Genomic DNA, 13788 nt, shown 5'->3' with positions numbered 1-13788 from the left:
AATTCCAAACATGCTGTGACAATACACATACGATACAAAACAACCTTGCTCACAACACTCTGAAGAGAAAGACCAGACAGAGAGTGAGAGAGAGAGGGAGGGAGGGAGAAGGACTGAGAAAAACAGAGAGAGAGAGACTGTGAGTGAGAGAGTGAACAAGCTATTCAAAAAGCCCATTACCATTCTAAACATGCTGTGACAATACACATACGATACAAAACAACCTTGCTCACAACACTCTGAAGAGAAAGACCAGAGAGAGAGAGAGAGAGAGAGGGAGGGAGAAGGACTGAGAAAAACAGAGAGAGAGAGACTGTGAGTGAGAGAGTGAACAAGCTATTCAAAAAGCCCATTACAATTCCAAACATGGTGTGACAATATACATATGATACAAAACAACCTGGCTCACAACATTCTGAAGAGAAAGACCAGAGAGAGGGAGAGAGAGAGCGAGAGAGGGAGGGAGAAAAACAGAGAAAAAGAGAAAGACAGTGCGTGAGTGAGAGAGTGAGCAAGCTATTCAAGAAGCCCATTACCATTCCAAACATACTGTGGCGATACAGCGCATTTGGGAATGCAAACGTTATTACGCCTCCACGGCCGGTACAAGTGAGCAACAGCTTCCTGTGCGGATAACTGCTAAACCGAGGCTAACTCAGTACATGACTCAAGCCCTGCGATCCTGGCCGGATATTGAACGTTTTAAATAACAAAAAAATGCGAAATAAAAAAGCAGAGACTGCCTCGCTCCTGACTGCACACACCACTTCTGCCCGTATGAGGAAAGTGAGAGAGAGAGAGCTGGAGAGGTCTAACACCGAGAGAGAAAGAAACGGAACAAAACAGCGACCGTATTGAATAGTGTCATGTTTAATGTATCGCTTATCCAGGGTGCGTTAAACATACATTGTTATCTCCAAGGAAACGAGTGCAGATATACATATGTACATAGAGTTATCCGTTATGTATACAAGACGGGTCTGTGGAGAAGGAGAGCGCAGGGGAGAATCCAGGGGCAGGTTGGTTGCCCTGGAGACACGTCGTTTGGGGGCGCGGTTTCGTCTCCCCGTGTCAGAGGGTGTAAGAATCTTCCGGAAGCTCGCCCAGCAGTCTGTCCAGATCATCTGCAGGGGGGAGACGTGTTTGCGTTAGTAACGGTCATGGTCACGGTTATGGTCATGGTCATGGTCCCGGTCCCGGTTACGGTTACGGTCACGGTTATGGTCATGGTCCCGGTCACGGTCATGGTCCCGGCCATGGTCATGGTCATGGTCACGGTCCCGGTCATGGTCACGGCCCCGGTCACGGTCACAGTCACGGTCACGGTCACGGTCACGGTCACGGTCATGGTTCCGGTCATGGTCACGGTCATGGTCATGGTTCCAGTCCCGGTCGCCCACAGGAGAGAAACCCACGGGCGGTCACGATGATTGCGGTCTGCACACAGAACGCGGCGAAACCAGAGCGGCACAGGAGGATCCATAATCCCTCTACCAAATCGAATTGACCCAAGAGCACCCGAGACAAGCTTCCATTGCATATGCACGAGCATCCGGTGCCGCCACGTATTGAAAGAAATGTTAGAAATCATTATATTCGGCATTAAATTATAATCAAGCAATAGATTCTGGAACTGAATTCACTACAAATACATAAATATGTAATTGTTGCTACGGATACGCCATGAAACTGCCTATGTCGCTATGACCACTACAGACAGACACACAAATGCCAAAAATATCAATGTTTCGTCATCACTGCCGCACTCACCATAGCGACTGGGAAACTCGTCTTGACATTCCATTAATTTTGGGCAACTATCAATGCAATTCATTTAATAGGGCAGTGCCCTACATGGGGCAGAATCCCATATAATATGTCCTCTATTATCAGAGCAGCTGGCAGGGCACACCTGTTTCCCACGCCAAATCTTTCACTCCTTCGGCCCCGGCGGACTCCGGCAGCCCTTCACTGCACTCGTCCTCATCCTCGAACTGGAGCTCCATGTTTGAGATGGCGCCCCCTGGTGGCCAGGAGGTCTGTTCAAGCTGAGGAATAGGCCCTTCCTGGAAGCCAGCACAAAACAAAAGAGTTCTTTCTCATGGAGAGAACATTGGTGCACTCACTTGTGGTGGTCCTACGACAAAAGTTCCGTTTGAGAGCCGATCCATTTCGGGATTTCACTCCAGCTTTTCTTTCTTCAAGTAGCACAATCATTTATTTGACCAGAAGTTTCCGATAAAGCCAGAGCTATAGCTGCAGATTTATCATTGGTAAAAGCGTTTTACTACAGTGTGAAATGGTATTGGACCGGCACTGCCTGAATTGGCAGAAGCCAAGAACAGATGGAACAAACACCATCAAAACAAAAAGATAAAATCACATTCACGTAAAACAGTCACATTAAATAAATAAAAATATTTACCAGTGTTGATCACAGGGAATAATCAAGCATTCAATATTTCTGTCACTCATTCTCAGCCCTATATCAGCAACCAAACAGCAGGGCATGATGGGATGTGTGTGTGGAGGACCACACACACTAATTATGGCATGATGGGATATGCGTGTGGAGGACCACGCCCACCAACTACGGCATGAATGGGATACCTGCGTAGAGAATGACGCACACTCACTTGGGAATTGTGGGATAGCTGTGTGGAGGACCAGGTGGTTCTGTCCGGGGAGTAGATTCTGAGCAGGTTGTTGGGCGTGACGTTCAGGTAGTGGTTGCGGTGGGAGGGAGAGAACACGCCCACCTGGACAGAAGGAACCACAGTGTGTGTGTGCTGGCGCTGGCTAGCCATAGCGCTAACCGCTATGACATAACAGATCCGCATTGCATTGCATCTGCAGATTCCGGATCGTTCTAGAGGCAAGCCGCCGCTCTGTGCGGGAGCAGACGGAGAATTCCCAGCTGACTTTGCGACACAGTCAGGCTCTGAAAGGTGCTGACAAACCAGGAGAGCAGCGCTACGCATGCAGTTTCAATGGGAAGTCCTACAAAGTGACACGTATGCACAAGAGTCCATGCATGCGGTGGGAGGGGCGGAGCTTAGTTGTTTGAGTGGCAGCACAGCGTGTGTGCATGCAGTATTGGAAGGCAGGTCTCACTTAGCTGAGAGACAGTACAGCAGGTATGCAGCAGGAGAGGCATTGGTTGAGTGGCGGCACAGCTTGTGAATATGCAACAGGGGGAGGCGGGGCTTATTCTTTTTGATTGACGGCACAGCGTGCGCACGCAGTAAGGGGAGGCGGGGCTTACCTGTTTGAGCAGCAGCACGGCGCCAGTCTTCAGCTCACCCTGTCTGTCCTCCAGGAGGCGCCGGTGCACAGTGCCTCGAATCTCCCCTGGAGAAACACAGTCGCACAGGGCTGCTGGGTCACCCATGTTGGGTCCGCATCAAGCTCCACTTACAAAGGGCATCGGTGCAGTGCGAGGGTTCGGGACGTGGGCTCGTAAACTCAAGTGGGCACAGCCGTCGTACTTTTAGGCAAGGCGTTTGCAGGACAAGTGCTTGCTTTTGCATAAAAATTATAATTATTCAAATTAAATTAAAATTTATTGGTGAATAGAAGAATTAAGCTTTAAAGTAGACTCTGACCGTGGTTGGTCCAGCTTTACTTCCACCGACAACTCTTCCCTATATTTAGTGAGTTGTGGACTTCAAGAGACCACCATAATGCATTCAGATGTAGTCAATAAAAACTGAAACGTGACAAAAATAAAAAATTGGTACAATTTAAATAGCCTTTTTGTCAAAGGGTCATATTGTGTAAGTGGGTAGAATTGGGAGGAAAATATAGCCTGTACTGAAGGATGAACACTTTAACATTGTAAGGGAACATGAACATTCAACAAGAACAATGGTAATTGGAATTGCAATGTCTTTCACTTTGTCACTGAAAACTTAGGGCACAATTTTAATTAACATTTAACTTAATGAATCTACAAATTACAGCCTAATGTATTTTTTTTTAATTATAAGTATATTCAAAGAATGCTTGCACCATCCTTTTTATCACTGGTGTTACTTGTGCTGAAACAGCATTAAAGTCTTCTCAGAATTTTATTTCTCAGTTCAAACTATACATATAGACAAAGATGGTGTAGGTTATGTAATAGAATTCACTTTATTGCATAATGGATTATCGCATAATTTGGGTATTTGCAAATTGCCAAATCCGGAACAATTCACCATCAATAAATTGTAAAGAGGTCGCCAAAATTGTACCAATAAATGCGCAAACCATTTCTAATCATGTTACAGGTGTTTTTTGCGCAGTTTCTCCTATAGTGGGCTTGAAAAACACTTCACGACACTTCAAAGCAGGAACAACCCTGGACTTCAAAGCTGCTGAAGAGCTTTATTAGTATGTGTGTGTGTGTGTGTGTGTGTGTGCGCTGTATGTCTGTGGGTTTGTGTGTGTTGTATGCATTTGTGTATGTGCATGCCTGTATTAGTATGTGTGTGTGTGTGTGTGCTGTATGTCTGTGGGTTTGTGTGTGTTGTATGCATTTGTGTATGTGCATGCCTGTATTAGTATGTGTGTGTGTGTGTGTGTGTGTGTGCTGTATGTCTGTGGGTTTGTGTGTGTTGTATGCATTTGTGTATGTGCATGCCTGTATTAGTATGTGTGTGTGTGTGTGTGCTGTATGTCTGTGGGTTTGTGTGTGTTGTATGCATTTGTGTACGTGCATGCCTGTATTAGTATGTGTGTGTGTGTGTGTGCTGAATGTCTGTGGGTGGGTGTGTGTGTTGTATGCATTTGTGTACGTGCATGCCTGTATTAGTGTGTGTGTGTGTGTGCTGTATGTCTGTGGGTGGGTTTGTGTGTGTTGTATGCATTTGTGTACGTGCATGCCTGTATTAGTATGTGTGTGTGTGTGTGTGTGTGTGCTGTATGTCTGTGGGTGGGTGTGTGTGTTGTATGCATTTGTGTACGTGCATGCCTGTATTAGTATGTGTGTGTGTGTGTGCTGTATGTCTGTGGGTTTGTGTGTGTTGTATGCATTCGTGTATGTGCATGCCTGTATTAGTATGTGTGTGTGTGTGTGTGTGCTGTATGTCTGTGGGTGGGTGTGTGTGTTGTATGCATTTGTGTACGTGCATGCCTGTATTAGTGTGTGTGTGTGTGTGTGTGCTGTATGTCTGTGGGTTTGTGTGTGTTGTATGCATTTGTGTATGTGTGTACTGTATGTCTGTGGGTGGGTGTGTGTGTTGTATGCATTTGTGTACGTGCACGCCTTTATTAGTCTGTGTGTGTAGTGGGACGTAAGCAGCGTGCTACCTGTGGGGTCTCTGAAGACGGCCCTGGCGTCGGCGTGCGTGTGCGTCAGGCTCTTCACCATCACCGCCATGTTGGGCACCTTGTTCTTGGCCAGCTGTTTCAGCGCCGCCTGACAGGGGAGAGAACAGGTCACAGCAGGAAGCAGGCCGGAGGCGGGCCCGACGCTGGCCCAACACTGGCCCGACGCTGGCCCAACACTGGCCCGACGCCGAACCTGCGCTGGCACCAGTGCGTTTCCTCTGCATCACACACACAGCACTCAACCATCTCTGAGGCGTCCCAAAGAAAACACATATTAAGGCCCAAACAATCCATAATAAATACAAAACAGACAACGTGCTCAGATCTGAGACTGCAGCACACCATGCCCAGCGCCATGACGACATTCGCCCTGCCAGTCACCATGACGGCATTCGCCCTGCCCAGCGCCATGACGACATTCGCCCTGCCCGTTGCCTTGACGATACTCGCCCTTCCCGTCGCCATGACGACCCTCACCCGGCCCTGCGCCGAAACGCCTCCGCCGCTCACCTTCCGCAGCACCATGGCGACGCTGTAGGAGTGCAGGAAGCAGGCGGGGTTCCTCTCGTCCAATCCCATCTCGGCCCTCATGGCGGCCCACGGGCCCCCGGCGAAGTCCTCGTCCTCAGACGCCTGAGAGCTGGGCATCTGGGGGGGGGGGGCGGGGGCGAAGAGAGACAGGGCCCTTAGCAACTACGCCGTGAAACTAAATTCAGTTTGATTACTTATCACCGTGGAAACCACAGAGCGGGCGGGCTCTTGCCTGGCTGGGCAGTCGGGCCACGGCGCCGTGAGTGGGCGTCTGCGGGACGGACACCACGATGTCATCCAGGCTCCGCCCATGAAGCTACCGCCAGAAAAAACACACAGAGAAAAGCGCAGAGCAGCTCACTCAAATGCAGACACTTCAGATCACGTCACTCTCTCTGAACAGGGGGTCACCAGGACTATCACACTTAATCTGGCAACCGCCCGCACATCACACATCAACAGAGCACACTATATACATTCCGCATAAAAGATTGTTCTCTGCAACTCGCTTTGTGAAAATATAATCCTAGTAACGTTAATGAACGCGCTTGGCGGATGCTTTATCTGAATATCACACACCACCCTGGGCTCACAGTTAAAAATGGAAATCGGGTTGTAAGTAGGCTGTGTTGTGAGCAGGGTTGTGATGTTTCCCCAATTAGTCAGGAAAGTAGGCCTACTGATTTTCAAACTCAAACCGTCTCAGGGGCTGTTAGAACCCAAGCTCTCCAACTCTGCTTAAGGCGCTTAAGGACCTTCGAAATAACTGCACGAAAAATAAAATTCAATTCCTAGCCGTAAGTACGCCGCAGAAAAGCCGCAAGCGAGCCGCGAGGCCCAGGAGTCCGGCGCTCACCTGCTGAGGCAGAAGCCCCGCCGGCCCGGGGAAGCGGCGGGTTTTGGGCGGAGCCTGGCGGGGGCGGAGCTTCTGAGGCGTCTTGTTGGCGGCGGACACCAGCTGCGCCAGGTGGTTGGTGAAGACGGGCGCGCGCAGGGGGCTGGGGGCCACAGCGGGGGGGGACGGGGACGCTGTGCCGTAGGAGGGGCAGCCGGGGACGCGCCCGGCGGGTCCGGGCGTCTGGCGACGGGGCGGCGGTCGCACCGGCCTGGGAGTCACGTGACCCGGGTGGGAGGAGGAAGAGGGGGCGGCCGCGCCTCCGGAAGACGGCGGGACGGCGGGGAGGCGCAGGACGGGACGAGGAGAGGCGCCCCCGGGGACGGCGAAGGGGGGCCTCGGTTCCGTTGCACCGACGGGCTGGGGAGGGGGCCGGCTCGCGTGGGCGGGGTCTCGGAGACGGATGCACGGCTGCGCTCCGCCCCCTCTCTCCGACAGGCACATCCGCTTAGCTGGAGACACGCAGTCTGAGGAGGACTGTGCTGAGGGGGGCGGTGCCACAGTAGGCCCCGCCCCCTGCTGCTGAAACGCCTCGTCCAGATCCTCCAGGTCCACGTCCCAGTCGTCAAAGTCATCGGGGAAGGGGTCCGGCGGCCGGTCGATAGGCGCTGGAGCAGAGCTTGGGGGCCGGCCAACACCCGCTGTCCCTCTCTGGAATTTGGGACAGGCAGGAGGTGGGGGCGGGCAGGAAGGGACAGGGGGTGCTGTAGAATTGGAAAGGTACTTTATTCTGTAAACAGTTTTGTCAGCGGTGCTGGCTGGGTATGGGCCATTCCCCTGCAGGTTGTGGGAGTCTTCATGCCCCGCCTCTGTTGCCGGGACGCTGGTGGCGGTCAGGTCTCTGAGTCGACAAGAGGCACCAGTAACAGTGACAGGAGCAGTAAATACAGGGTCTGCTGCAACGTCCCAGTCCACCTTCAGCAAATCCTGCAGGACACACCAAGAGTGTTTTATTTTTCTGTCAGGCCCACATATTAAGCCAGCGATAGTAAAAACATGGTATTTTCATTTTTTTCAGGTCATTATGTGCACACATAATTTTGGAAATCAAGCTTGTGTACAAAAAGGAGCAAGAAACCACAATCATGGTATTCAAATATAGGCTTACATTAGCCACCTACGCCAATGTTTTATCAACGTCTCAAACCAGGTAGCTATGATCTCCTTAGACAGCAATGTCATATATACATTCAGCTAACACAGCATCTTGTATTTAAAACATAAATGGTTTATTGAACTCAGCTCGCCAAATAGCAACAGTGAAAACACGAAGCCATGCCAACGCGTTAGCCAGCATAATTTAGAGGTTAACTTGTTGATGCTGTTTTCAGATCACCTCATCGTCGAAGTCCTCGCCCACGTTAAAAATGCCATTCCACTTGCATGCCTAAACAAAAAAGAACATCAGACAGCGTTAACTAGCCAGTTTGGCACTTCTTGCTAGCCAACAGTAGCTTTAAATTAGTTCGCTTTTTCGCTATAACATCTTACCATCGTAGTCATTACAATGAGTTCCTTTTATTTAACATCGGTTAACTCCCGAAGAAACTCCGATAGCCAGTTTGTTAACGTGTTATATACTAGCAAAACGAATAGCTTGTAATTATCAAGCGATCAAACAAGTGAAGTTAGCAAGCTACACACAGCCATACACACTGCAAACTTGCCGCCGCCACGTTCAAAAAACACGTCTGTACGTCACAACACAGACGTTGCGTGCTGACGATATCGCAAGTTTCAAGAAAACATGATGTACAAAGCTAATCTACTGTAAAGACAGCATTCTTCGCATTAACCCAGCGACATAACTAAAGAATACCTTATAATTAATTCACGTATGTGAACGTAATCGTTTAAAGGTTCTGGTTGCAGCATACTATTGCAATTATTCTCAAATAAATGCGTTCAAGATAGTAAAGAGTGCCGTGTCATGTAACGCTCTATTTCAAAATCACTGGTACAGAATTTGCAACATAAAGTTGTATAGAGTGCAGTATCTTGTTGCTACGGAGAATCTTGGTCACAAGAGCAACATTATGGAGCAGCATCATCTGCCGTCTGAATTGTGAAAGTGCACAGACCCTATTTCTGCCAGCATTCCCTTCTATTAATAACACGAACTCCAGCCGTACGGGTCAACAATATCTTGTGACCACCGGTTGATTTTCCATAATGGTGCCCGGACATCTTTGCTTCCTGAGGGGAAAGAACATTAAAATAAATCTGACATTTAATATAACCATTATTGCGTGACTTGATGCACATACTCAATTTCAGTTAATTCATACTTTTGAGAGTGAAGAGTTTTATCCGCAGAATTAGTTCCACGGTAAGTGCATGGCGGTTATAATATACGCTTTAGCAGCGGAAGCTATCTGTGTTGTTGTATTTATGTTATGGTTAATGCATGCTTAACTGGATATTGAGAATGACAGTGCAGATAAAAACGCATTAGTGACTTTGTAAAATTGTTTTTAAACAGCGCCAGCTGTTCCTCTGCTGCCATACAGTATTAACTGTGATTCATGTGGACCATATGCTGCTCGGTTCACTTGGTTGTGTGCAATGTTGCGTTTCCCTTTGGGGGATATCGCACAAAAATTACACCGGGAAAATAAACAGGAGCTTGGGTTATCATGTGTGATAGGCTCCTGTCGGCAGCTGTCATGTCCAAAGACACGTTTGCCTTCAGCTCGGCCTCCTTGCGCTCCCTGCGGCTGGAGCAGCAGCTCCAGGACTGGGAGGACGCGCGCCGGGCGCTGGCGCATCGGAGGACGCTGACGAGGGCGCCCTTGCCGCCGGCCCCCAGGATGCCGGATCATCGCCGGAATCAGCAGGCGACACCGACCAGGCCACAACAGTGCTGCCGCGATCCCACTGTGCACAACACTTTCCTGAGCGGTGACATCACCAGGGTGTACGCCGTCCTCCAGGACCCGTCCATGGTCAACGCCCTGATGGAGACGGTGCAGGAGGAGATGGTGTGGGCGCCAGAGATGGGTAGGAGGGCCTCCCCCACCACTGGGGGATAAATGCATGCACCGTGTTGTTACCAAATAAATTAATCTATATAAACTCAAAATGGTGGAGGAGTTGGTTGTTTTGCAGGTGGTACAGAGGTATAAACCAGGGCTGTCTACTTCTATTCTTGGATACCATCCTGTAGGCTTTCACTCCAATCCTAAGAGAGCACACGTCATTCAACAACAGCTCAAGATTTAGTTGAGCTGCTAATTAGTAGAATCACGAGTGCCAAATAGGGCTGTAATGAAAACATACCGGATGGTAGAGCTCCTGGAACAGGGTCAAGTAGCCCTGGTAAAAGCCATACAAAAAGAGGCCAGCAATCTGTATTACCCATGATTCTACTAATTAGCAACTCAGCCAGGACTCTAGCTGTTGAATGAGATGTGCTTTCTTTGGGTTGGAGTGAAAACATAGAGGACTGTAGATCTTCAGGAGCAGGGTTAGGCAGCCCTGCTCTTGCTGTTGAATGAGGTGTGCTTTGTTAGGGTTAGAGTGAAACCCTACAGGGCAGCAGATCTCCAGGAACAGGGTGTGCAGACCTGGCATATGTAATACATCCGTATATATGCTTGACAGGAATGTGGACCATGGCCTCCAAGGCGAAGCAGACGTCGGCGCTGCGCCTGGCGGCGGGCCGGGGCCACGCGGCCTGCGTGGAGGAGCTGCTGTTCCGCGGCGCGGAGGCGGACGCCAGCCCCGGCGGGAGCACGGCGCTGCACGACGCCTGCGCAGGCGGACACGCGGCCTGCGTCCAGCTGCTGCTCGCTCACGGCGCCGACCCCGACCGGCTCGCCGCCGCCGACGGCAGCGCTCCCCTGCACCTCTGCCGAACCCCGCAGAGCTTAGAGTGAGTGCCCCCTGCTGGAATGTTCCGGTACTGCGGCACCAAAACGGGAGCTTTCTGTTCTTAATCGCACACTGAAATCAGAAAAAATATCTCCCTAAAATGCATCTAAAAACTACAATAAAAAGGTTTTAGGTGGCTTTGCTGGTGGTACGGAGGTATAGACCACACAAAGTGTGCAATAGAAGGCGAGCAATTCATGCTGCATTTGAAATACATGCATGAAAATACATATTTCATATACATATATTGAAAATGCTTCCCATCCCTTCTATTGACCTAACTGCACAGATCTTTATGGCCTAATACAGACAATCTATAGTATGTTCCATTGTTGTGGACATATCCGGAAACATGTGACCTGCACTGTCTTATCGCACATGTGCAGAGTCATTTCTGATCTGACTTGTGCTTGACCAGGGGTGGCCAACCCTTGCTTGGTCCGGGACAACCGTAGGGCGTGCCAAATTCTGAAAATGTCAGACCAGTTCAGAACCAAGAGACCAGGTGAGGCGAGTTACCTGTGCAATCAAAAGCTTTACCCGGTCGATGAGTTGCTGGTTGTCGACGGAAACCAGCCGAGCCCCAGGCTTGGCGGGGCGAGGGTCGGCCACCCCCCCGATGCAGGCTCCGCCCTCGTCCACGCCTCGTTAAGACGGGGTCCTCCCGCCGCAGGTGCGCCCGGGTGCTGCTGGAGGTGGGCGGGGCCTCGGTGAACGCGCGCTCGCGGGACGGCGAGCTGACGCCGCTGCACGCGGCGGCGCGGCGCGGGCTGGAGGAGCACGTGGCGCTGCTGCTGCGCCGCGGCGCCGACGTGTCCGCGCGGAACCGCGAGGGCGAGACGCCGCTCAACGCGGCCTGCGCGGGGGCCGAGCGCCCGGCCGAGAGCGCCCGCTACCTGGGCGCGGCCCGGAGGCTGCTGGCGGCCGGCGCCGACCCGCGCACCGCCGGGAGGAAGAGGCACACGCCCCTGCACAACGCCTGCGCCAACTGCAGCGCGCCCATCGCCCGCGCGCTGCTGCAGCACGGCGCCAGCGCCAACGCGGCTAACTGCGCGGGCTACACGCCCATGGACTGCCTCCTGCAGGTAAGGCAGACGGGGCTGCCAGCGCTAACGGGCTTCACAGAGCTACCGCAGGCTAATACAGACAAACACAATGTGAACACAACAGTACTCACTGAAACCTACCTAAACAAAAAGGTCCATGTTTGCAGTTTCTATATTTAAAGAAATTGTCTATTTGACTTTTCAAACATACCCATATACATCCATTGTGCTAACGGCTAGCATGGCTAACCCCGGAGCTCAAACAAGTGCCAGCTAATGGGTTAGATAGTCGGCATATAGCACGTGCTCGCCATAAGACCTTGCATGACAGCAAATACAGGAAGTGACATCACATAAAGCCAAAGAATGTGATTGGAGGAGATGTGGCCAATGGTCTGTTCCTCCCTCTCTCTTTCCTGAGGTGGTGGAGGACTTCCCAGATCAGCAGCCGGAGGAGGTGGCACGCTGGCTGCTTAACTATGGGGCCCAGCCCGCTTCGCCCAAGGTCAACAGTTTGGGGCTGTGGGGGTGGGGGTAGGGGTGATGGGGGTGGGCATTAACATGGTCGCTCCCGTGCATTTCGGACATGCTCATGGTGTGATGTCCCTCTCTCCTGCAGATGCTGAAGCTCTGCTATCTCTCCCCTCCGACGCTGGAGGTGATGCTGAACTCCTACACCGCTGTTCCTCCGTGCGAGGACTGGATTGGCTCTGTACCAGAGGAGCTGCTGAAGGTCAGGCACAGGCACCTATACCCTGCCTACTGTAGATTTATGGGGGGGGGGATTATTTTAAGAGATGATAACTACACTTTTGGCACGTCTGGTGTGGACGCTGTGTTAAGTGGTAATTTGAAATGACCATAATGTCTTCTACATTGCTCAGGAGATCAGGGGGGAAACTATAACATCACCATTTGGCGATATGACTCTGGCTAACATTCGCTAAGTTATTACTGCAGTTATTCTGCTGGCCCTCACTGGCTGTTACTGTTTTACTTGCTCGCGCTCTCTCTCTCTCTCTCTCTCTCTCTCTCTCTCTCTCTCTCTCTCTCTCTCTCTTTCTCTTCTTATTCTCCTTTCTTGTTCTCTCCTATGTTAGATGTAATATATTCTAAATGGATTATTTCAGGTGCTTTATCTGCTGCACAGCCAACATGTACAAAATGGCAATAGCTCATTTTTGACGTAAATGTCAAGGGGAACCTTACAATCCTAAGCTTTCTCCCCCTGCTTTTAAAATGTTTTTTAAAATAACGATTTTCATTTCGGCCTCCACCTCACGCTGTGTTTCGTTTCCTCCGCCTCGGCGCCCCGTTCAGGAGCACGCGCCGCTCTTCGAGTCCGCGTGGCTAACGAGCGGCCAGCCGCGGTCCCTGCAGCACCTCTGCCGCTGCGCCCTGCGCCGCCACCTGGGGGCGCTGTGCCACTCCGCCGTAGCCGAGCTGGACATCCCGTCCTCGCTCAGAGAGTACCTCCTGCTGGCCCCAGAGGGGCGGCTGCATTAAGCAGGGGAGAACGGGACCGGCTAGCATTTCAAGTACATGTATTTGAAATCAGACCTGGGTCAAATACGTATTTGATTTGGATTCGAATAATTTTCTGTGCTCTATTGATCTTGCCTGATGTAATTGAGCCTGCCAATATGACCAGATGGCGAGTTTGCAGTTTTTGAAAGTTTGTCATTGGTTCCAATACTCCAGACAAGATCAGTGAAGCGTAAAAAAAGTATTTGAATCCAAAACAAATAAGTATTTGACCCAGGTCTGTTTAAAATAATATCTGCATGTATGTATTTCATATTAAATGCAGGATACTCACCTCTTTTTGTATTGTTTATATCTCTATGCCACCCTCAAAGCAGTTTGCGCGTTAGTTTTGGTCGTAGTTCACAGATGTGTTTATTTTTGGAAGTATTTATATTTTTTAACAAAATAGGTTTTGGTGAGTTTTTTTGAAGAGAGGGATCTGTCACTCCTGAAAAGCAGGAAAGGAATACAAGAGGGATGAGGGGCTTTCGCTGGTGACGGTTCTTAAAAAAGTTATGGTTCAGTTCTCAGGTGGGACCTTTTGGGCGTGACCCTGAGCCAGGTGCTGTAATTAACTTGTGGGGAATCAGGAAGTAAGCTGCT

At 50.5% G+C, this 13788-nt stretch overlaps 2 protein-coding genes across 3 annotated transcripts; one reads left to right on the top strand and one right to left on the bottom strand.

The window, feature by feature from the left end:
* Window positions 1-847: 847 nt before the first annotated feature.
* On the bottom strand, window positions 848-8449 carry hrob (homologous recombination factor with OB-fold). Its single transcript, XM_035397364.1, has 10 exons — window positions 8231-8449; window positions 8076-8126; window positions 6701-7666; window positions 6077-6160; window positions 5824-5961; window positions 5293-5401; window positions 3266-3351; window positions 2637-2759; window positions 1913-2066; window positions 848-1124 (listed from the first exon to the last, which is right to left on the bottom strand). Exons 1-10 carry the CDS (start codon window positions 8240-8242, stop codon window positions 1072-1074), a joined length of 1776 nt encoding a protein of 591 aa, XP_035253255.1. The 5' UTR covers window positions 8243-8449; the 3' UTR covers window positions 848-1071.
* Window positions 8450-8651: 202 nt separating this feature from the next.
* asb16 (ankyrin repeat and SOCS box containing 16) lies at window positions 8652-13353 on the top strand. Of its 2 annotated transcripts, none has more exons than XM_035398970.1 (7): window positions 8652-9068; window positions 9432-9739; window positions 10343-10613; window positions 11286-11697; window positions 12080-12163; window positions 12278-12391; window positions 12979-13353. In XM_035398970.1, exons 2-7 carry the CDS (start codon window positions 9550-9552, stop codon window positions 13162-13164), a joined length of 1257 nt encoding a protein of 418 aa, XP_035254861.1. In that variant the 5' UTR covers window positions 8652-9068; window positions 9432-9549; the 3' UTR covers window positions 13165-13353. The 2 variants fall into 2 exon arrangements, with proteins under 2 accessions (XP_035254861.1, XP_035254860.1); XM_035398969.1 differs by having other exon boundaries at window positions 8653-9068; window positions 9387-9739.
* Window positions 13354-13788: the final 435 nt, after the last annotated feature.

Source organism: Anguilla anguilla, chromosome 17 (genome assembly GCF_013347855.1).
Source record: "Anguilla anguilla isolate fAngAng1 chromosome 17, fAngAng1.pri, whole genome shotgun sequence".
Classification (NCBI taxonomy): Eukaryota; Metazoa; Chordata; class Actinopteri; order Anguilliformes; family Anguillidae; genus Anguilla; species Anguilla anguilla.
The sequence above is the reverse complement of the archived record's forward strand: the minus strand, read 5'-3'. Positions and strand labels throughout refer to the sequence as shown.